We start from the raw sequence: 26,141 nt of genomic DNA, 5'->3' as shown, positions 1-26,141 counted from the left end.
TTATTTTTCGAAACCCATCAGTGACCAAGACAAACTGAGAGCTTGAGGCAGATTCAAATCTCACCTGAGTAATGAAACGGAAAATGTGGATTTCCTTATGGATAAGGTGAATACGAACAAATTTCCGTTGAAAATTCCCATACGAAGATATTCTTATTTATGAACCTGTAGCCGTTATGTGCTTTGCGATAAGTCAGTGAATTCTGAATTGAATTCTTATTAAACGACTAGTTCGAAACTTAGTTTTTATTTTTAATGTATATTTTCCCCTTTATATGATTTAAACCATGTTTTTTTAATCAAGACCCCTTTTTATCACTGACATTTTTTCGCGACCCCCAGGACCCCATAATATTTACGAAAATTTTATGGGACCTTATAAGCATTGCACAAATCCGACAAACGCGTCCGTGAAACTGTCAGTTTTTCACTTGCATTGCAATGTACTATTGCAGTTTTAGGCCATTAACTTTAGTTTCTAATTTTAAGATATAGAACAATGTGAAATTTTAAATAAATAACAGGCGAAATGATAGTGGTTTGAATTTTTGATATTTACATATTATACCTTATGCGAAATGAATAATAAAATAACTCTATTATCAAATTAATATAGGAGAAAGAAAGCCTTTTTACTTGCTTGTACGAAGTAAAAAAAAAGAATTGTAATCGCGAAAAATTTCAGGCATCATATTTCAACGAAAATATCTATTTTTACAGTTATCGTATGCAATTTACCGATGTTTTTGTGTGATATATGTACGCGAGGACAGAATAAAGGACTCTTTTCTCTCCAAAAAATTATAAAACTGATTTGAAATGAATCCTGAAGAGAACTTTTCGTGGCGTCTGCGTATGTACGTATCAAGCATAACTCAGAAACGAGTAGCTTCAGAACTCTGAAATTTTATATATAGGACTGCTATAACATGTATATGTTCACCTCGTATTTTGCTTGCAATTGGCAGCAACAAAAGTATATATATATATATATAATATAAATATATAAATAAATATATATATGTAGGAAGCTTTGTTCTATCCAGAAATATGATGAATGTGAACTTACTGTCTAGGGGCTTGAAATGACGAATGCAATTTATGGAAACCTCGAATATTTAAATATTTAATGGAAGCACGAATAGCTGCTACAAACTACAATGTGATTACATATGTGACAGGAAATGGATGAGGTTATTTACAGCTGGATACATAATGATGTCCTTTATATATACACGTCTTAAAATGCCATCATCGTCATGATGCTATCACTAACTTAATATACTCGTTATGCTCTTACTGAGAATGATTGCGCAGTTCACTCTCTCGTAGCACTCGGGATCCCAAAGTCCTTTCTCTACGGCTTGGCGCCATATCTGCTCGATGACACATTTCATAACTGCTCGTTCCATCCTGATAGAATGCGGCCTCACATTCTCGTAGGACCACCATCCACATGTAGGGATCTGAAAAGTAAAATAAAAAAAAAATAATAATTAGTATTGAGGGAAAAGTCTTAAATGGTTTATTTAAGCCATCTTCCCTCACCATCTTAACGTCTTCAGAAATAGCGCTTTAGCTCTTCTTCAATGCTCTTTCAGTGTTCGTTCATCGTGAACAGTCTATCTGAATACATGTATTTCCCAAACACGTTTGCCTTTGATGCTGTATAGAGCAATTCGTCTGGATTCGTCTTCGTATTTACGTCTTTTTAAACATCATCTGGATACGTCTTTTGAATGCGTCTTCTTAAATACCGTCTTCTTTAAGCCGTCTTCCTTCATGCTCTCCATTCTTATACTTCTTTATTCTTCTTAAAATAGTTCACGTCTTTAAAATAGTTCATGTCCATTAGTCAAATCGGGAGACATTTGTCAGGTCGAGAAAAGTCTAAATTAGGAATCATCAAAATCGTTATTGCATTATCAAAGATTGTCTGTCCATGGTTTCAGGTATTCAGCAAAGGTACTAGTCTTGAAAAGCCCTTCGGTAAAACCAACCTTCCCCACGTCGTATATGTTATTAGGTTCCTGTTTCGGATTATAAATGCATAAAACAAGTTCAGATGACAAGATGCGTTTCAATTCGTTAAAAGCATAAAATTCTTTACTTTCAAATTTAAATTTAGAATTTTTCTTTTGTAGATCACTAAGGGGTTTTGCAATTAAAGAGTAATTAGGCATAAATTTTCTGAAGTAACCAGTTAAACTCAAATAACTGTGAACATCTTTTACACATTTAGGTTTTGGAAATTTAATTACTGCTTTCATTTTAGAAGAAAAAGGATGTAATTTCCATTCTTTAATTTTGTGTCCTAAAAATTCGATTTCGCGTTTCAAAAATTGACATTTCTTAATGTTTATTTCTAGTCCATATTCCGATGCAGTCTATAATACGCGTTTAAATTTTTGGATTCCCTGAGCCTAATTTTCGGAAGGAATAATGATGTCGTCCATGTAGATTACAAAAGTATTGTCCTTTAAAAGATACCAAATATGTCGTAGATATATCTTTGGAAAACAATTGGGCTGTTAACAAGACCAAACGTCACTTTGAAGAATTCATATTGCCCGTTCTGTGTTACGAAACATGTGTACATAGTACTTTCTTCGTCTGCTTCAACATGAAAAAACACGTTTTTCAAATCTAATGTTGTAAATACCATTGCTGCCTCTAATTTATCAATAACATCATCAATTAATGACAGAGGAAAGCGATCGCGAATTATTTTTTATTCAGGCGCCTAAAGTCCAGACATAGTCTAAACGAACCGCCTTTTTTTCCTACTTAGCACGATATTACTTGCGTAATCAGAACAGCTTGGTTTAATGATGTATTTCTCTAACCATTCTGAAATCTGTTTATCAATTTCTCCTGCTCTGCGAGGGGAAAGCGTCGCGGCGCGCAATGAACTGGAAGTTGATCTGTCAGCACTATTCGCATCTTGTATTGCAAGATAAAATACAAACTCGCAGATGTTTGTATTTTATGCGGCTTATAATTCCTTACAAACTGTAGTATTTAATCTTGATGTATTCCGTCTTAGATACGATTTAAATCAATTTTCTCGTCATTATAAATTTCATGAATACACATCAAATAGTTTTCTGGTTGCAATTTTCTAATTTCGACTCCTTTTTCATTTACAGTTAATTTCCTTTGCCTTATAATATATGTACCAATGATCGCTTGTAAAAATATTTCGTTTTCTGCGGAACACAAATATTTGATCGAAATGAAGAACTATCAATTTCGAATTCACCCTCAAATTTTCCTATCAGCTTAGTTTGCTCATTACCAAACCCCTTTAACTGTAGATCTGTCGATTTAAGTTGAGGAGAACTTATCTTCTTATGTATATCTTCTCGAATTAGCGTTACTTGACTACCAGTATCTATTAAAGTATCGATTTGCAAATTACCTAAATTAACAGCTTTATGTCTTATCTTTCTGATAAGTCTGAGTTATTGATGTTACAGTTTTGGCATCTTGGATATTTTCAGGAGATGTTTTGAACAATCTGCGGCTTTGTGTCCAAATACATCGCATTTAAAATACTTAAATCCTTTACTTTTATTGTTACATGAGTTCGATTTATGACCGATACTTCCACAGTTATAGCACTTTGGTTCTTTACTCTTATTAGGTATAGCGCGTGCTTTATTCTGTGTGTTAGTTCTTGAATAACCCTTAATCTTCGTATCCAGAAAGCGAATTTTCTAATATATTTTTAATTTCTCTTTAAATTCAGAATAGGATTTACACCCATACAAAATGATTTGGTTGCTTCTCTGATCGAGTATCCCATTGATTACATAATCACGAATTGATGAATCATCAACAGAACCTCGACTGGCTATTTCACGCATGGCAATTAAATATTCGGAACGGGATTCACCAAGTTTTTAAGTGCCGTTTCGTAATAAATTATGAAGTTGTGCACTGTTTATTTTAGAACCAAATTCAGATAAAAGATTGTTTTTTAATTTGTCCCATGACATTATACCTTTCAAAGACCGAATAAATACTTTAGCAGAACCAGTAAGCAATTTTTTTACCAAACACAATTTTCTGTAATTCAAATAACTTAAATAATTTAAAAGATTCTTCTAAATCGCCAATGAAGGATTCGACCGGATATGTATTAGTGCCCGTAAATTCAGAAACAGTTTCTAAGCTATCACGAAAATGTAGGGAAATATTGCTAGGTATTGTAATGTTTTCCACGGAATTATTTATGGGAGGTGATTCTAACCGAACAGAATTAATATCATTTTTATCAGAATCGTAAACACTTTCGTTTTCAGATAACTCATCACCGTCATCACTTTCGGATTTTAGAAGCTTAAAATCACAAATATTTTAGAAGCTTAAAATCACTTAAATCACAAATCACAAAGACTATTCAATAATAACTCACAGTTTTTATCAGAATTTGAATCATAATTAAGATGTAACAAATTACACACAGAAATAAAATCATTTGCAGTAAAACTGTGAAATAATTTTTGTTTTGTTTCTTCAATATTAAAATCAGATGGGAAACCAAAAACGTTACGCAATTTCGGTCTATTTTTTCTGTTACAAACACAATTTGATGTAAGAGTTTAATTGACTTTATCGGCCCCGTTCTTAAAGAATTTGAAATTCTAGGACTAAAATTGAAGGTTGTCATCTTAATGCACAGTGTCATAGAAAACTATTCTTAGAAGTAACAATGTGGAAATAATTGAAAACACTTACTTCTTTTGCATTATTCGTCATAATTTTCCTATGATTCTTTCTAGGCTCATCCCGACCGAGCTCTCATGTTTGTAGGAAGCTTTGTTCTATCCAGAAATATGATGAATGTGAACTTACTGTTTAGGGGCTTGAAATGACGAATCCAATTTATGGAAAACTCGAATAGTTAATGGAAACACGAATAGCTGCTAGAAACTACAATGTGATTACATATGTGGCAGGAAATAGATGAGGTTATTTACATATGGATAGAGAATAACATCCTTTATATATACAACGTCATTAAATGCCATCATCATCGTCGTGCTCTTACTAACGTCCTTCTGCGAATGATTGCTTAGTTCAGTCTGTTGTAGTATTCGGGATCCAAAGACCTTTTCTCTACGACTTGGCGCTACATCTACTCGATGACGCATTCCCATATATATATATCCACTCTGTTACTCGGCTCAGTAAGCCCAGTTTCTTTATTCTTATATGCTTGTAAATTGTGCATTTTTTGGTTTAAAAATGATTGATTTATGTTGTTCTGGTTAATATTTTTATGCCATTATTTAACTGTATGCAACAATTGTGGAATTATCAACAATTTAAGTTTTTATGTGAGGCTAAGCCTAACGTTTGATTAAAATGGCAGCCATGTTTGTTTACATTTGAAACTTAGCAAGATAGTGGATTTGTTGCCAATCTAGAGAAATTTAGTTTCGCAACAACAAAGTAACTTCTTTTATTATTGCGAAATAAATTATGCTTAATTCATTCTGGATCTATCATTTAAGTTATTAGCTCGTTTTTGCGTAGAAACTCTAATTTAATTGTAAAAATTGTTCTTTTAATTGTTTTAGCTGTACTCGGTGTTTTATGTTTTTCTATAGCTTTCAAATTTTAATGAAAGTATTTTGAACTTTTATGTATTTTTGCCTTGCCGCGAAGTGAGTTCTGAATTAATTAGTAGCACATGCGCATTAGATAAGCGGCGCTGAATCATCTGCGAAAAACTGTTTCTTTTTTATTTGTTTTTCTTTTATACATCGTGTATGGTGTCTCTTCTTCATGAGTCATAATTTCAAAGATCGTTTCGTTTCAGGAGTCAAAATTGGGAGAGCATTAGAATTTCAAATCAAAATTTCAAGATTTCACAGAACATAGAAATAACATTTATTAACGATAAACTTATATTACATATATTACTTCCGTCTGTAGCGGCCATGAAACATAATCAAGCATCAAATAAAATATGACATGCGTCATTCTTCATGTTCAAGCGTCAAGTGATATATTTTTCATCGGCGCGCATCAAGAGCGCCACCTATCTACTGAAAAGACGGAACATACTCCGCCCCGATGAACATTGGTTCATTACAACATTGTTATAAAGATCTTCAATTTTAGATTTAAACAGGTTTTCCAAAAGTTCAACAGTATATTATATAAAATAAAAATGCATAATGACAAATTTAAATTGAATAACAACATTAAATTTAGCACAAAATTTTACAAATAAAACATACTTACAATCTCTAGAAGGAAAACAAAATAATGAAACTGCTAAATTACCATAATCCACAATTGTGGTCCATTCTCTTAATCTGAAACATAACTGAATTAATAATAATAATAAAGGCACAAATTATGAATATACAATTAATGTTTTTTTTTAGAGTCTTATTCACTCAATGGTAAGCGGGAAAGTTTATGTATAGGACGCTTCATTTCGCCCAATAAAGTTTTTAGTTTCACAACACGAACTTTTCCATCAGCACCAGGATATAGTTCAATTACTCGTCCAAGTCGCCACTTTAATGGAGGCAAATTTTCGTCCTTTATCAAGACTAAGTCATTGAGGGCTAAATTTGGTTTATCCCTCAACCATTTGGAACGCCCTTGTAATTGTGAAAGATAATCTCTAGACCAACGTTTCCAAAAGCTCTGGAAAATTTGCTGCGTCAATTTCCATCTTTCAGCAGGGGTTAGCTTATTATTTGTAAGATCAAGTTCAGGAATTGCTGTTAATGTAGTCCCAATTAGGAAATGTCCAGGTGTTAAAGGATTAAAATCTTCAGGATCAGATTATCAGGTTCAATGTTCCTTCTAACCTTCTTCGGGAACATGCAAGGACCTGACTCGGAACAGAGAGCTTACTAAAGCTATGTTCAAAACTGTGGGAAGTAAACAGGATACACAAGAAGGGTATACAAAACCCTTTATTTTTCTCTATTTACAATGACTTCCGTACTTCGGAATACACCGACCCGCTACTTGGGGTCAAAACGTAAAAGTATAAAGAAAAAACTAAACTCTAATTTAACTTTAGAATAATAAACGTGGAAGATTGGCCTTATAATAACAGGAAGCGTATGTAGTACAGAGAACTGTGAACACTACAATACGTTTAAATTTATCAAGAGGATTAAAACCTCTGGCCTGGAAGGCAACAAGCAACTGCGTAAAACTTCTAAGGTAAGCGGCCTGCTTCGACTCACTGCTTCCTCTCTCTCGCTTGGCAAAAAGCCACAACTTAAATACTTGGCGTTCGCCAGACAAACTTTGCATAAAAACCTTAACGCTTATAATTCTGGCCGGAAGTAGAAAATAAGAAGTGATAGTAAAGATTTAAAATAAAATAAAGGTTAGTAAAACTTAAGATCCTTACAAGATGAGAGGGAAACTATTGGCCTCAAATTCAAACACGCCTCGATTTGTGTAATTAAGGTGTGAAATTCTTCGTATGTCAGAACCTGGGTGCCAATAGTTCGCTTTAAGTGAATCTTCATTTGTTTCACTCCAGCCTCCCAAAGGCCTCCAAAGTGAGGGGCAGCAGGAGGATTGAAGATCCATTGAATATTTTCACCGCTCAGGTAGTTTTGAAATGCTTCTTCAGAGGAAAGTGTAGCCTTGTATCTTCTTAATTCTAGATCAGCCCCAACAAAGTTGGTTCCTCTATCGGAAAAGATTTTCTTGGGTTTTCCTCTGCATGACACAAATCTTTTCAGAGATGCTAGGAATGCTTCAGTTGTTAGATCACTGACTACTTCTAGGTGAATGGCCTTTGTGGTGAAGCACATGTAAAGGCAAACGTAACATTTATATCTCGTTCCTCCTCTTCCTTTCCTAGCTTTAATTAAAAAGGGGCCTGCAAAATCTAGTCCTGTATTCGAGAATGTTCTATCCGGCAATACGCGAGAAGCAGGTAGGTCGCCCATTATCTGACTGGATGTGCTTGTTCGATTTTTAAAACATTTTATATATTTCCAAATTATTTTTCTTACAATTTCTCGGCCATTAACGATCCAATATTTCTCTCGCAGAGCAGATAATGTTAATGTGGCTCCTCCGTGAAGGTTCACTTCGTGAAAGTGTTTGACTATCAATTCAGTAACTTGGTGACTTTTGGGAAGAATGATTGGATACTTTGTGTTTTCTGAAAGGTTCGAGTTACAGAGTCTACCACCGACTCTAAGGATTTCTTCTCTATCAAGAAAAGGATTTAATTTCATGATTTTACTGCTGAGATTCAATTTCTTCCCTGCTTTCAAAAGTCTAATTTCTTCTCTAAATTCGGAATTTTGTATGATTTTAAAAATCAAACTGCTTGCCTTATCCAATTCTTGAACTGTTAAAAAACCCTTGAGTTTTACAGATGTAGTTGTTAGTTTACAGATGTAGATGTACCCTTGAGTTTTAATATTGTGGCAGAATCTTAAACACCATGCAGTTACACGTTTCAATTTTTTCCAGGATGAAAACCTGAATATCAATTCAAATTCAGCCTCTTGGCTAATAACAGAACATACAGTAGTTTGACGCTGTTCTATCTGTCCCTCTTCCACCATAGGCTCAATCAAAGGATCAAAAGATGATGAAGGTACATTTTTCTCTTTTAACCACACTGGTCCATTGAACCAAAGTTTATTTTCCACTAGATCAGAAGCTCTTAATCCACGTGAAACTATGTCAGCCGGATTGTCATTTCTCTTACAGTATTTCCATTGCGAAGGTGATACAACATCTTGTACTTCACGTACACGATTAGCAACAAAGTGTTTCCATTTATCAGCGGTAACCCTGATGCAGTGAAGAACAATTTTAGAGTCACTAAAACAAAATACATTATCTTCTTGGATATTAAATAATTTCCTTAAATATTTAACTATTCTTGCGGCAATAATGGCTCCCATAAGTTCTAAACGAGGCAAGGTTAATTTTTTAAGTGGGGATACACGGCTCTTTGAAAGAACAAAAGACGTACAGCAAGAATCAGGATCACGAAAATATGCAACAGCTCCATATCCCTTGAGGCTGGCGTCACAAAAGACAAAAAGCTCTATTTTATCGAAATTTACACATTTATCATTTAATATATATTTTCTAGGAATACACAAGTTGAGAATAACTTCAATTTCAAAGTACCAAGTTTTAAATTTTTCGCTCAAATAACTGGGCAAAATTGTGTCCCAATCAATACCCATTTCCCATAACTCTTGTAATAAGAATTTTATTCTGATAACAAAGGGTGCAATGAATCAAACTGGGTCATAAATTTTTGTCACAATCTGTAATACCTTTCGCTTTGTAACGTGTTTCCAGTCAACTGGTTGTAAAAGTTCTTGTACATCTAAATTCAATGTGTCCTCATCCAAATCCCAAATTATTCCCAGCACCTTTAACGTTTTCTTATCCAACTTATCTTCCTTATTAATTAAACCAATATCTTGCCAATCATTTTTTAAAGATACGGAATTTGATTCAAATTTTCTTAAGTTCATACCAGCGTCTTGAAGAATTTTAACTGCATCATTTGATAATGAGAAAACTTCTTCAACGGAGTCTGCTCCATGGATAAGGTCATCAACATATAAGAACTTATTTAACATGTCAACAGCTTTGCTATATTTCTTTTCATAACCTTTAATATGATGTTTGATAGTGGCGGACAAAATAAACGGACTTGTTGTCATTCCAAACGGCACTCGGCACATTCGGAAAACCTTAAAGCCTAAACTATTGTCACTATTGTCGTAAGAATGATCAAACCACAAGAACCTTAAAAAATTTCTATCTTCACTATCAATTTGAATTTGGTGAAAAGCCTTCTCTATGTCTGCACAAAATGCAATTTTATGTACTCGAAATTTTAAAATTATATCCAACAGGTTAGGATTTAAATTAGAGCCTGATATCAAACATTCATTTAACGATTTAGCTCCTTCAGACTTAGAAGAGGCATCATAAACTATTCTTATTCTTATTGTTACTTTTCCTTCACGTATAACGGGCCTATGAGGCATATAATAACAGTTAGGTTCATTTTCAACAAACTTACATTGTTCAACAATCCCCCTTTCAACTTGTTCTCTAATTATATTATCATATTCATTATATAGGAAATCATTTCCCTTTAATTTATGCTTTAGTCCTAGAAATCGTTGTTTAGCAACGAAAAAATTATCAGCGAGTTGTGATTTATTGTCCTTCCAAAAGAGTTTTGTTTCGTACCTGCCATTATTAAATTTTAAACTGTCGTTAAAATGCTTAATAGTATCCAAATCAGTTTCCCAAAATGTTTTGTTTTCATTTTCAATTCCTATCGAATCCAATTTCCAAAATGACTGCAAATCAAATGTGTTTCCTTCAACGGCAGATAAAAACAACGCATTAATTCGAGTATTATTATTTTTTACTTTACCCAACACTGTGTATCCAAATATGGTCGGTACTATAAACAAACCATCATTTATCATTGAATTACTTCCTGTTTGTATATACCAGAAATGCTCCGCGCCAAGCAGAATATTTATGTTCTCATTAACGGGACTTGTATCCGAAAGTTCCAAGCCCTTTTTAGTCATAAATTCTTTAATGTTTTGACATGTTGATGGCGCCTGGAATTCTATTGATGATATTAATTCTATCCCTATAGCTTCTACAACAAGGCAGCGATCATCGTTTTTATTTTTTATTTTTAGACTATATACATCAAATTCTTGCGAGTTACTGCGCTGATTTCCAAACGAATAAATTGTTAGAAATTCTTTTCTAATGGCTTGCAATTCTAAATCGCTCGCTAACTTGTGGGTGATGAAGTTTCGTTCACTACCTGAATCGATTAATAATCTTACGATTCTCGATTTATTTTTGCTTTGAGCAATAACAGAACATGTCTGTAAAAGCACACTATTTTCAGGTTTTAGAGTGTTACAGTGGGAAGTAGATACTAAAGTTTTATTTTGCGTATCTGCGGGTTTAACATCTTCCATTTCTTTCGATTTCAAACGGCAGAAAAGTTTATTATGATTTTTCTGGTTACAATTTTCGCATGGTTGTATTTTTGACCGACAAAACGACGACAAATGTGATCTCAGAAAGCATCTGTAACAGCGACCTTCATGTTTCAATTTGTTTCGTTTTTGTTCGTCGGAAAATTTCAAACATCCGGCAGATGTATGTTCGTTTGATTTGCAGAATATGCAAAACATTTTTACCGATGTGTTAAAAGCAGAAGCTTGTGATTTGACTTTATAATTTTTAACCCTTGTTTAGGATTAACCCCTGTGTATTTATTACCTTTTGAGCTATTAATCAAAATACTTGCTTCTCGGCATTCAGTTTCGATTTTAATGAACTCTATTAATTCACTTACTTCTATATTTTGGTTAGATGTTCTTTTTCTATGGAATTCAAGAGCTAAATCTTCAGGTAACAATTTAAGAATTATAGGGTTCAATAACTGTCCGTATGGACCGCTAGTAGCATCTAAACTACTTAAATTTCTAACGCAGATTTGTAACTGATCATAGAGCTTTCTTAACTCAAAAACATTTGAAGAACTTTTAACTGGTTCTAACTGTAACAACATCTGCATGAATTTTGATACAATAACATCTTTACGACCAAACCTCTCTTCTAAACTTTTAACGCATAGATCGCAATTTTCTTCAGATAAAGCATAACCAGAAACACAATTATATGCTGAACCAGATAATAAACTTTTCAAATATGTAAACTTATCTATTTTAGATAAACTTGGATTAGAATGAATAGCATTATCATACGAATTAAAGAATTCGAGCCATTTACTGGGATCACCAGCAAATTTTTCAATACTTAATTTAGGTAACTTTACTGAAGCACTACTTGTAACAACATTATTACCATTCATAGTACTACTAATACTAGTTGTAATTATACTTCTTTCAACAACTTCATTACTGTTAATTTTCTTTACTTTACTAACAATCTTAGCTTTAAACGTCATAATTTTTTCATCATACTCTTCACATACAAGTAGTTCGTTATCATATTCTTTTTCATCAATTATGAGAGCATCGATCTTTGAGTCAAGGCTTTTAAGTTTCTCATGGTATTCAATTAACAATTCATATGATGAATTTAGATCTTCCAGATGTTCTTTACTTAATTCTTCCGATAATAATTTCTCAAGTTTATTTAGAAGTGTAGTAACTTTACTACGTACAATAGCACGTTCCTTTTTCTCTTTTGTTAAATCATCCATTATGTTTCGTTTTCAAAGATCGATACCAAGAACAAATAAATAAAAATTCTTACCTTTCAAAAGGTAATTCCCCTTTTCGCGGGTTTCAGACCCCAAAAAAATGTATGGTGTCTCTTCTTCATGAGTCATAAGTTCAAAGATCGTTTCGTTTCAGGAGTCAAAATTGGGAGAGCATTAGAATTTCAAATCAAAATTTCAAGATTTCACAGAACATAGAAATAACATTTATTAACGATAAACTTATATTACTTATATTACTTCCGTCTATAGCGGCCATGAAACATAATCAAGCATCAAACAAAATATGACATGCTTCATTCTTCATGTTCAAGCGTCAAGTGATATATTTTTCATCGGCGCGCATCAAGAGCGCCACCTATCTACCGAAAAGGCGGAACACATCGTTTCAAATTTATTATTGTATTTGAATAGAACTTGTGGTAATTCCTCAGATGATATAATTTTTATGCACACAGAGCTATAAAATGAATGAGATGTAATCCTGTTAAGTGAACCTAGCGCCGAAGTGTCGCTATGATAAATAAACTTAGTGAACTTTAAAGAGTGCGTTTATTCTATTGTGGTTTATGCGCAATCCACGAAGTAGATTTAATTCAAAATTCGTTAAATGTTAATTCAATATGTTTACATGAAATGTAGGAAAATTTCGTATAATTTAATATTCCATACAAGGAAATCAGGTGGTGCACGCATCAGATTTTTTAAGATAACTTACAATTGTTCGTTATTTAAGACATCACGTGGGAAGAAATCCTTAATGTGAAGGCTTCATTCCATTGTTTAATAATAAAACCAATATTATTAATAGACAAATTTCAATACAGTTATTTACATTTATCATTTATTTATGTTTTAAGGGGTCAAAAATATTAAAAAAAAAAATACATGATTTTATAGTATTACGAAGAGCCATGAATGTATTGCGTAGTATCAGAAAAGTTAGCTCTGCCTTAGAAATTAAAATGAGAATAGAATTTTTCAAAATATATGTAATAGATATACTCTGCTCTTCTTTTTGCTTCTCTTATCAGCAAATTATAAGAAAAATAAAATAGCATCTCTGAAATACTTTAATAATACCATTTTTGAAATAGAAGAACTCGTTTTGTTTCAAATTCCGATTAAAAGCCAATCCTTAGAGAGTAATTTGAACGATAAACATCGCTATAAAAAAAGAACAACTTATCCCTAGAATAAAACTTTAAAATTATTTTCTGAATGTCAAAAGTAAGTCTATAATTTACGTCTCCTATTTTCGGATATTTGCACAGAGGGAAAAAAATAAAATGTTTATCCCTTTCATAAGAAAAACTCGTATCTCATTTACATGTAAAGAAATTTCTCATCTCTAGGAATATTTTTTTTTAATGTCAATGATGACATTGACGCATGATACACAAATTGTTGTTATTCTTCTACAAATCTCTATTTTAACGTTTTTCAGGATTTTTGAAATCTTCTTTATCTCTTCAATTTGTTTCTTTAAATTTGAGAAAAGTTAGTCATTGTGTTACTTGCACTTACATACTATAATGTAGCAATGCGAAAAGCATATGTGTACACCACATGGCTTCCTTGTGCGGAATATTAAGTTATACGCATTTTTTCCTGCATATCATTTAAATTTCTTTTCTCGAATTTCATTTGAGATATCGTTGTCATTAAACTAATTCAGTACGCGCCAAGGCAAAATTACATTAAAACTCAAAATATTTTCATTAAAAATTGAAAGATATAGAAAAATATAAAACACGAAATACAGTTTCTAGGCAAAAAAAATCAATTCGGCTAGCCAGACAAGAAGGCAGATTTTTTTCGGTGCACAAAATTAAAAGTTTTATTTTGTTCCCATTCGGCAAAAAAGTCTTAAGACACTGAAGGCACAAAAAGACAATTCACTATTCTGCTAAATTTCAAATGTAAACAAATATGGCTGCTATGGTAAAAAAATGGACTTAGCCACACTTAAACAACTTTTAATTTTTGATAATTCTACAACTATTGCATGCAGATTAACTAAAGGCATAAAAACCTTAACCAGAAGATAAGAACAACATAATTCAATCATTTTTAAATAGAAAAAATTCACAGTTAGTCAACATATAAGAATAAAAAAAAACTCATAATTTATTATTAGGAAAGATATTTATATATTATCCCCAAGGAAACGAAATTTAATTAATGTTATGAATTATTAGAAAAATTTTAGTAATTAATTAATTAACTTCCTAATTAACTAATTAATTTTTTTTCCTTGGAGATGATATATAAGTACCTTAATAACAATAAATTATTCTTTTATTACTTAGCTGCTTTAGCGCAAGTTTTAGGCATTTTAAATTACTCGTAATTTTTTTTTACTTTTGTGTGCCCGAATGCAACCAAAAAGGGATGTGCACAACTATATGTCATATCAGTCGTATATACAAAATTGCAACGTTATACTATTACTCATTTTTGAGTTATGCGAGATTAATACATACGTTTGTACATATGTACAGACGCCACAAAGAATCTTTTCCGAATCAATTTCAGATCAGTTTTATAAATCGTTTGGGGAAATAGAGTCCTTTATTCTGTCCTTATGTGCAGATGTCACACAAAAAATATCGTTAAATTGCATTCGATAGTGGTCGAAATGGATATTTTCGTTAAAAAATTGTACCCGGAATTTCTCGTGATTACGATACTTCCTTTACTTCGTACAAGGAAGTAAAAATAAATTTGTGTCAAACAGCTGAGAAATATTTACAGTTTTTTTAGTTTACCTATGTAGAGACCTTGGTAACATATCACGCTTTCAATATGACATTTTTCTTGAATACGTTACTGCACTTCTCGTTTAAAGATATATCTGCAAGTTCGAAAGTGTATATACATTTCGATATACTGAAATTTTACTTTTACTTTTACTTTTAGATTATCCTGCCGTTTGTTGCTTTACTGATTTTTTATTCTCATATAAAATTCTGGTTTACTTTAGCATTTATACAGCTAGCTTTTTAAACTTGGATCGTTTTACTTTAGCTTATCCATTCACCTGATATTTAAATACATCTATATATAATTTGAGACTTTACTTGGTTTGAGAGTTCGGTTTATGGTGGGGCACCTACAGTATATAGGTAGGTTAGTATTAAAACTTCTATAACAATTCAAAGCAATAATAATAGTTTGGATAATAACCATTTTTCATATTACCACAAACTTTATGCAACTCAAAGTGAGTAGTTTACATAGCTTAATTAATTTATAAATGATACACATATTAGAAATTCAAAAACCAAAACCTACAAAGAAGCAATCATTTTCGACTAAAAATGAACCAAAACGAAATGAGAAGAATCGGTGGTAATCAACTAAACTAAAGCTTTTCTTAAAGGAGATAAGAAGAAACCAGAAAGATTTAAAATATACTGTGTCTTTCTCAGCAAATACTTTCAGATCGATGCTGCCAACGATTTGGAACGAAAAGCTGTATCTTTTTCGGCATCTGAAACTTCCTTTAATTATTTATTTAGTTTTAAAAAGAGCCTTAAATCCCTTTTAAATCATTTCTACATAACTAGCATTTAATGCCTTGTTCAGATTATTTACTGTAGCTCTACGCAATTTTATTCGAGTCTTTTGAGTGCAAATAATGTATGCATTCATTTTTAAAATACACTTAATCATTTTTCTTGATTCTGCTTTAAGCTGCTTCGGAAACAAACATATTTTAAATCTTTTAAATGCTGTATAACTTTCAAGCATACTTTTAAAAGTATAAAGTAATAAACTAAGACATACTTTTCAATTTGCCGGTTTGAAAGATTTTATTTGCTTGTTCATTACGATAAATGTTTTTAAAAATTTAGTGATTTGTAAGTTTTCCTTAAATTGTGGTTTGAAAAACCTTCATAACCATTTAAAATTATATTCTTTGATTTTAATCTTGCAGACATATGGAATAATCGTCCGTTTATGCGGTATTTACCTGATTTTTTCTACGTACTTTCTACATACTTCTTATTAACCAAACATAATACGAGCTGCTGGATATTACTAAATCACTTTTTAATATAGCTAAGATTAAATTCAGCATAGAAAATGATAAATATAATAAACTATATTTTAATGTCTGCATACGAAGAAATCACTTAATAATGCACACTTTTAGGACACTTTTCTGTAATATAATTATCGCTTTCTGACAGGTAAATAGTAGTAGTGCACAGACCTAATGAATATTACTGAACGTTTAGTAAAAATACGTTTGTTTATAGTGAAGTTAATTAGCAGGAATTTACTAGTTATCACGATAGTAAATATAAATAGTTTTGTGAATTTCCTACATTTTTATGTAGCTGCAACTGAAATTTATTTTTCAAGTAATACTGAAACATATAATTGATAAAGTGGGAAAAAATTTAAATTACAGATAACCAAAATGGAGTTATAAAGCAGACAATGAATCAGATAAATATTTTTAATACGGACTATTAGATATTGTTTCGTGTGATTAATTTTGAGGAATAGCAATAAATTTTCATGAATTTGTGGGGTTCCAACCTTAATATAACAGCTATGTGTGGTGTGTAGGAACTTCATGAACTGGTAAGCGAATAATCGCTTTAGTTCAGAAACAGAAACGTAAACTCAAGAAAGGTTAATTACCTTTTATTTCTCAAAATAAGAATTTAACAATAGGTCCGTATCTCAAAGCGTACATAAAAGTACACACTACTTGGGCTTGAACTCAAGAGTACTAAGAAATCAAACTTAACTAATGCTTAACTAAAATGATATAGCTGAAGCTATCAAAATTCTAAGTACTTGGCCCTTAAATATCAAATTAATAATAATTAAAAATCATATTAATAATAAACTGACTATGCTATCGAGGGCCTGAAACACGGCCGAGCGTAATAAGAGCTTAGAGAGCGTGTAGCCAAATTACAAACGCGCGCTAGTCAAAATCTCTGGCTCTCTAACGAAGTCAGTGGAACTTCAACTTACGTAAATACCGTTCTTCCTCAGTTGCATTTACCGCGATTCTAAAACCACATTCTAGTGGAAAATTGTAAGCTGAAACTAGGAGAGATAGGAAAGTAGCTCTAGCTAAATATAACTGCTAAAAACTTCGGAAAAACATTACAAACTCATTAAGAAAATTGGAATCTAAATCAGGCAGTACAATATTTTGTGTAAAAAAATCACATTTTAGAAATCGAAACCATATAATATCATTTTAGAATGATTCAACAAATTCACCTCAGTTTCGCATAGATTTTGAATAAGACACAAAATCTTTAATTCAAAATCTACGTCAGATGATATAAGGATACAGATAATATAAATATATATTTGCTTACATATATTTATATCTGCGTCAGATAATAAAAATATATGTAAATATAAATTTATATATGTTTATAAAAATATAATAGGGCTTTAAATAGGGAATATATTCATGCTATCAGGTTGTGCATTTAAAGCATTAATTTTATAAAAATTACAAAGCTCTAACTATTTATATGGCTTCTTGTTTCCTATAATTAAGTATAGCGAATGCTTATGTTTATTACATGAAATAAAACACGAAATATTTTATTGCTGCGAAATTAAACTTTATCAAAGTGTTTTATTTAAACAGGTGTGTGTGTGTGTATTTAATTATGGCAAAGCACACTAGGGTATCTGCCTAAGGGGAGGGATGCCTTCGTGGAGGATTTTCTAAGGGAAACTGGCTGGTATACACGTTACACATGAGGACAACCACGAAAATGCCCATGCAGCCAGCCCGTTCGCGGGATTCGAACCTTGGACCGAACTACCAGTGTTCAGTGACTTTACCGCTCGGCCGCTGGTGGGCCTTTATTTAAACAGGAGTTTTACAAATTGAAGAGTTAAATGATTGCATTCGTGCGTAACTAAAAGCAAAATATTATTTTAGAAAAACAATTTTGATCTTAATGCAAGGTAATAACAATGTTTTTTGCTATTTTGAGGTCATATTTGACGAAGCGCTTACAGAGATGAAATGAAGTGCGTGATACCCTGAAAAGACGATGAGGGTTTAGTGTAACCTTTGATCTGAACTAATGCAAGCGCGTTGCGCACGTGCATCCGTCATAACTCGTCTGCTGTCGAAAGGAAATCAAGGCATCGATGTAGATCATTCGCAGTTGTTTCATACATGGTTTTAAAATTAGTTTGGTTAAGTCATCTGTGATACTTCGCATGTGGGCAGGATGCTGTAAATGAATGCACCGCCAGGAATCAATCCCAGAACATGTCATACTAGGACCTCTGAGACGAACTCCGCAATGGACGACCATAGGTTTCTGATGACGCCACTTCAAGGAAGGTATAAAATAGGACAGAAGTCGGACAATGGAAAACTTGTTGAACGTTTCCGGGTTTCCAAGGAGGTAGTCAATTTTACCTGCATGACATAGGGCAGACGTACAAGTTGAGCAAGAATGTATACCACATATTGCAGGCAACTAACAAAAAACAAAGTGTGACGTAAGGTGCACTCAGTATAACACTACCAAGTGTACCAACATTTTCTAGTAAATCCATTGGGAGCCCATGCCAAGAGCACCACGTTCTTCTGACATAACCCTTCAGAATTTAAGTGTATTAATTCAACTCTTTTATGTAGCATTTATGTAAATGTGAATACTATTAATGCGTTATTTTCTCCTTTCACGTTCGTACAGGGTTCGTGGATTTGGAGTGAATAACGACAACACTTGATGAAGTATCGAAACACAATTTATTTAGCGAATGTTAATCAGGACAGCTCCAATAACACTTTTTACAATCGTCGGAGATCTACTATAAACACGTTGGAACAATCAGTGACACAGCCTTCACACTGTCAAGCAATAGCGGTGGAGACAGCTTCACTGCAAAGCACCCGAGTACAGCTCCCAACACTGCTTGGTTGTTCTCGGATTTCCACGTACTCTCGAGACTCTCCACACGATGCACTCGACGATACACAAGAGTACAGCTCTCGACTCAGCTCAGTCTAAGACAAAACTTGACGATACACTAATTTGCGATGCACTAAAAGACTCTCTCTATGCACTCGGCGCTAGACTTTGAGACACTCGCTCAATGACTGACTATCAGCTCGCTAGACGAGGCACACACACAATCGATGAGAGACGCACACTAACTGACTGCGGATCAGCAGGCTTTATATAGCTTTTGGCTTGTGTTCTAGAACATTCTGGACTAAACCGGTAAGAATTCGTTCCAGAAGGTTCTCCAACCGTCCATGGTATATCGTCCATTTTGTCACCAAGTGTAGTCAAATGGGCGATTTCTCGCCAAATGTGGCAACCATGCCCTTTTTGCTATTTTATAGCAGCCCTAAACTTCTTTGCGGGAAGCCATTTTATTGCGCATGTACATTTCGTAACAATATATGTATATTTTAAGGCGCATATTTTAAAATGTAAGCAGAGTTAGCTTTCTGGAGAGAAAAAATAACCGGAACTCTTAAATCATAAGAAATTGTTTTATGCTATAAATATATATCATACATTTTCATGTCAACTTTATTTCTGGTGTTCTGCTTTTATAGTGTTTTGCATCTGCAGGCTGTTTTACTCTTTAAGATCTATTAGTCTACGATTTAACGAAATTTAAAGAAAAATTAAAAATTATGTTTCACGTGACATTTTTATTTTCCAATTAATATGTTTGTAATACTTCCTTATAAATTTGTGATTATTATTCTATAGATCTGCTCAGAATTCTGAAAAGTCCGTCGATAACTGCTCTGAAGGATGCACATGTTCTGGAAGAGAAGAAGAAAAAATTAGAGAAAATATTCCAGGTATGTCTTCGAATCACAGAGAAAGGTACTTCTAGTAAATACTATAGCGTATTTATGATGTTAATTACGCGATGACTTTTATGAAAATATAATTCTTTTTATCTAGGAGGAAAAGAAAAAAATAATTCTTTTTATCTAAAAAAAAAAGAAAAAAAAAAAAAAAAAAGATAATTTTTCCCTTTTTTTTTTTTTTTTTTTTTTTTTTGCATTGCTTTACCGATTATTTATTTAAGAAATATCTTATTTATTCTGAAGTAAAACAGTTTTTATGTTTTATAAAATGTATTAATATGGAATTTAGAAAGGAAAAATGCATCCTGGTGGAATTTCAAAAAGAGAATTTAAAAAATCAAAAATTTTATTTATCTTACAACCAAAGTATTACACAACGTTTCCATTTCGTTAGATTTAGATTTTACTTCAAATGCACGTGACTGCACTAACATTCTTATTTTTGTAAATAAAATTTATAACTAATTAAATTACATAGAAAGTAACTGTTTTTATGTGGTGCATGAGAAAAGGAAAAAAAAAAACTGACTAACTCCCCGAATAATATACTAACATACATTTTTAAGTAGTTTTTTCCTATAGAGAAACCATACGGCTGTAAGAGATAATCGAAACGGTGAATATTGTTTCCTAGATTTGTGCAGTTGGTGCAATAAAACATCTTTTCCTTTAAATAAAAGACATGCATTTGGTCAGCACTTATTTTGAAAGTTTCGAAATAAACAAAAGCGCTCTCCTTAATTATTAAACTTTGAATTTATGAGATAATCTTGAAATTAACGTGTTGCAAAGACGCCCATTATGAAAATGCGTATATAATTTTACTGATTATGGGAATTTGAAAGATAAAGTACTCAAAAAGGTCATGATATAAATGAAATCCAATACGCCATATTTAATTATAAGTTATTAAAGCACAAGAAGTCTAATTAAAATTACGGTCTTATTAGGCTAAACAAATCTTTCATAATAATATTTTCTTGCTGTTTATTGTAAAGACGACATTTGTTCCTGTACATCTTAGAATAATGCTCTGAAATTGACAGGCTGCAGGTTAAACAAACATTCGTATTGCTGTTTTTTGTATATTAAGAACAATTATTCTTGTTTAAACTACTGTCCCAGAAATAATTTAATACGGTTCCCGAAGGCATTTCACTTGTGCATTTGTTGCCGATACGGTGTTACATAAGTGTCAGGACATCCGTTATTTGAAGTGTTACCATTAAAAACTAATGGGAATAGGGAGCAAGTAACTATATAAATTGAACTAAATCACTTACACTATGATATAAACCTTCTTAAAATTTTGAAAACACAGTTTTGTTTCATTTTTATTCATGTTGTCAAAAGTACGCTCAGTTGCGAATTTGTATACTAAGAATAACTGTTTTATTTGAGAACACATTTATGTGCGAACAGCTTTCGTTCACACTTGAAATTTATTAAGACAAGGACGCTATTGAGAGATGAGCATTTATAGTCCTTGATGAAGACAATGAATGAGGACTTGATGAAAACATTATGCAAACAAATTTTTTGCACTTGCATACAAAATTCATAATTATTTGCGAACAAGCATATGTATTATTTTCGAATGTGTCGATAAAAAATTTAATAAATAAGCCAAAGAGACTACGTTGTCTTGATTTATTTTCAGGTATTCTCTGAAAACTTAGAAAGTTTCCATAATTTGTCTACTTTTAATTAAAGTAAGTTGTTTAATGATTAATTAAGTATATCAGTGTTATTTGTAATAAATATCAGCCTGCAGTATTAATATTTGGCTGTCAGTATGTTGTAATTACAAAGTATAACCAAAAATGTTTTTTGCAAGTACTAAACTTTAGATTTCAGATAGAAACGAAGATATATATATATATATATATTTTCTTTTTCTTTGCGTTAATGTTATTATGTATGTGTGCTTTGATAATGCTTTGAATTTGGAAATTAATAAAATTTAGTTTAAGTAGTTGTTAATTTGTTTGATAAAAATTTTCATTTTATTAAAAATAAATTATGGCCTGTCAAGTTCTTTCAAACTGTGCATTTAGCCGCAAGTAATTTGAATTTGAGACCAATGTCTTAGATAACATGTGAAATGTCCATTTATAGATTATCCGTGAAAAGTATAAAGCATTAATTAAAAATTATCATTTAAAATTAAAGCATCAAACGTAAATATATATCCCAGGGGGAAAATGGATTCATTGCTGGTCCTAGTTTTCTAAAAATCTTGCAGTTTACATTATTGGCTGAAGTAATTTGTAACTTTACTAAAATTATTATTTAAAAAGAATAATTTTAATAAAATTACTAACTGCTGATTGATAATACTTAATTATGCATAAGAAGCTAGCTAATCCAGAAAAGACTTATACGTGATAATAATAACTTTCTATTTTGAGCCGTTTGACTCGTTTAAGTACTCATAATATGAATTTGCATCATAAACTGATGTTAACAGGCGACGAACTAATCTTTTTAATGTAACTTAAATCCTTACATCTTGTGCTGCCAGATAAATTAACATTCCGAGTCTTGTTAAAACCTCAAAACCAGTTATTGGTTTAGAATTGTGGTAGTTCATTAATTTCTTTCCAAAATCCACGTGATAAATATACACTTGAGTCACACTTCCATGCAAGCACGATTATTTTCAATGAAGTCAAGCTAAACATGCTGTTTAATTCGATGAGTGGATACGTTTATTTCTGCGGGGTGATATTATAGCTTCTTTCTGTTGAGCGACGAATTCATCGCTCGAGACATTTTCTCAATCATTTCGTAAATACGTCTTATAATATATGTAATTGGAAATATTTGTAAATATGTAATTGGAAATATTTGTAGTGTGGTCCTTTCACTCTAAATGGTGATAATTGCATTTTACTTCTTCCTAAAGAAGCTTGGTAAATGCATGGTCTGAAGTACTGAATCACATTAAATGGTTTGGCTCGCGGTTGAATAAATCCTATGTCGGATAATAAAATCAAAGACACACTACTCTTCATTAGTTGTTGTGTTCATTCTCGTATGTTACTGTTTCTTTATCCTGTAATGAATATGTTACCAACATGAATCTATAAAAGGTAATAGGGTGAAGCGGTATTAAAATGTTTTGCATCATGAAAATAGGAAACATACAGTCTCTAATTATAAATCGGTTGCAATAATAATAAGAGTAATAATAATGATGATAATAATAAGAGCTCAACTAGGATGCAACCATGTAGTGTTATTTTAATAAAAAATGTAAGCAGGGACTCCATTGCAAACACATAAACAATTGTTTGTAGGTTCCATGGTTTTAGGCCCACCAGCGGCCAAGCGGTAAAGACGCTGAACACTGGTAGTTCGGTCCGAGGTTCGAATCCCGCGAACGGGCTGGCTGCATGGGCGTTTTCGTGGTTTTCCCCATGTGTAACGTGTATACGAGCCAGTTTCCCTTAGAAAGTCCTCCACGAAAGGCATCCCTCCTCTTAGGCAGATAGCCCTAGTGTGCTTTGCCATAATTAAATACACCACACCACACATCCATGGTTTCAGATTAAAGAACGAACAAAATAAGGGAGGTTTAAAATGACAGCAGTTTCATCACGTAAGTCTGAAAAAGTGTACGAAATTAAATTGATTTTTGAACACAAAGAAAGTTATGAATAGTACACTCTTCCTTATCCAACTGAGGATGTTTTAAGAGAGAAAAAAGGTTCTGCAATGCATGAAATTTAATCTTGTAAACATATTGTCAAAATAACTGTCAAATTAAGCTCACTAATCTGAAAAAAGAACAAAATCTCTGTGGATTTTATTGGTAATATAATATATGAGTTTTCTAAACCAAAATTTTCAAGCTATAGCACTTTCACAAATAGGTGTTTGAAACCTTTGCATATATTATGATGTTTTCTGGTTCAGGAGTTACAGTTCATAAATTTGCATTAGTAAAGTTAATATACACAAACACCTTTAGCAATATTTGTTTAGATTATGCATATATTTTAGTTAATGAATGTTCGGTAATTTTGATGATGAAATGAATTTTTTCCGAATATATTGGCCATTCCAAAACGTTCCTTAATGATACATAATTTCTATGGGGCTTGTAAAAAAATTAAATTTTGTATGTTTTTATTAAAATATGTTACGTGACCAAAATATGGTTAATCTAAAAATATACATTATTAGAGCAAATTCTTAAATTGGAACCATATGTCTGCGACCGTTCATTCAAAAGGTAATCAATCATGTACAATCATGTAAACTTTTTCACTGTTCATAAATCAAAAGCTTGAAAATTGTTTCTAGAGTTAAAAAAAAGTGTCTCAGAGCAAAAATAGAATGCTTTAATTGGAGTTCTTAACTGAAGTTAATCAACATCTTTAGAACAACAGCAACGCAAAGCGCGGTCTCCTGATGACAACGCTCACAGTTGCCAGAAATTTTTAACTAATTTATACATTATTATTATTTCCTTTCCATTTTATTACATACTTTAACAAAGCTGAAACATTAAAGATTGACACATAAATCTAAAAACGGAAATTATTGCTTTTATAAATATATTTGTAAGGTTTATCATTCCAATATATCATGAATGGTTAACTCACTGACATGACAATTAATTATCTTACGGCATGTTTCATGTGTCAAACACTTTCTTATATAAAAGCTATACTCCTTGATTTGAATCGATTTTTAATCTTAAATTTATTTAAATGTTTTCTTGTAAATATTAATTATTATATTAGTAAGAATGAACTATTTATTTTAATAAAAATTTGAGGTATTAAAAAATCAATTCACATGTTACTGAATGTTCTAGCTGTTGGCAGCTACCCGATCTACTCTATATTATTTGTTGTGTTCTGATGTTTCACTAAAAACAATCAAATATACTTAAGTAAGTTTTATTATTTTACATCTTTGTATGAGCTGATATAAACCAAGACACATAAACTGCAGATGCAGATGTTGCAGAAATTCCTATAATAATAAATTATTATATTTTTTGCTAATTTGGTTAGGTTTTAAGCCAATATGTTTGATAAAGGGAAACTATTATAGTAAGAATAGCAAATGAACTAATTGCTTCTAATATATTAAAAATACTTTAAAGTAAATATAGTTGTGGAAAAGATGAGACTTAGTTCTTTTTGGACAAATCGATTACCGGGAAGGATATTATCAGCGAAGCAATTTATATTTGATATAAGCAAAATATTTCATTTCCAAAATGTAAGGAAATGTTTTAGGGATTAGCAGTATTAAACTTTTTTAAAAAGGTAAAGGATAAAAAGCTTTGTTATCTTAATTGCGTAATTTTCTCTGAAGATCGAGATTTCAATGATTCAGTTCTTGATTAAAATATTTCATAAACTCTGTTGTTCAGAACAGGCCAGACATAAAGAAAAGACGAAACAGTCCTAAAATAATATTTCTATGGATTTTTTTTTTTTTGCTGAATTTTGCCCAATGTTAATACGCAATGTAATTTCCAAGTAATATAACTATCGGTTTAAATTCTCAATATATTTGGCAATGTTTCTCTCACGTCAAATTAATAATTAAAATAAGAAATTATAAAGGCGATGGTTTGACATTTTTAGAATAATTTCGAAAAAAAAATAAAGCAAATGATATGGAATAAACATTTATGGCAACATTTTATTATTTGGCATGAGAAATATTGTCTTGTACTTTAAAATTTATTCTTTTTTCAAAACGTCGCACATAAATAAGTTGGGGATTGGAGGATATGTTTTTGCGGTTTCTGAAGAGAAATATTCCTATTCCATAATTAAAAAAACTCTGTGAAATGTATAGTATTAAGTTTTCTAAGTGCCAAACAAGTAACATGTTTAATCAGAAAGGGAAACTATCAATGCACGCAAAAAAGACTCCAAACAAATACTCAAAAAAGGTACATGCTGTTTTCTAATGTTTCTAATGTTAAACCGTTGGCAACAAGAAAAACTCCGTCGTCGCAGAAATCAATTCTAAAGTCTTTAA

At 31.8% G+C, this 26,141-nt stretch overlaps 1 protein-coding gene across 2 annotated transcripts in view; it reads left to right on the top strand.

The window, feature by feature from the left end:
- Positions 1 to 26,141, top strand: part of LOC118191885 (kin of IRRE-like protein 3) — a 769,953-nt gene that overhangs the window by 727,719 nt on the left and 16,093 nt on the right. For both annotated transcript variants that reach the window (XM_085824875.1, XM_085824874.1), the window contains exon 11: positions 20,020 to 20,114. In XM_085824875.1, the coding sequence (XP_085681001.1) occupies positions 20,020 to 20,114 (95 nt within the window). The remainder of the gene's footprint in view (positions 1 to 20,019; positions 20,115 to 26,141) is intronic.

This window comes from Stegodyphus dumicola, chromosome 10, assembly GCF_044657685.1.
Source record: "Stegodyphus dumicola isolate Sdum_Otavi_A_Nest chromosome 10, ASM4465768v1".
NCBI classification, from domain to species: Eukaryota; Metazoa; Arthropoda; class Arachnida; order Araneae; family Eresidae; genus Stegodyphus; species Stegodyphus dumicola.
Note: the sequence above shows the minus strand (reverse complement) of the source record. Positions and strands in the feature narration are given on the sequence as shown.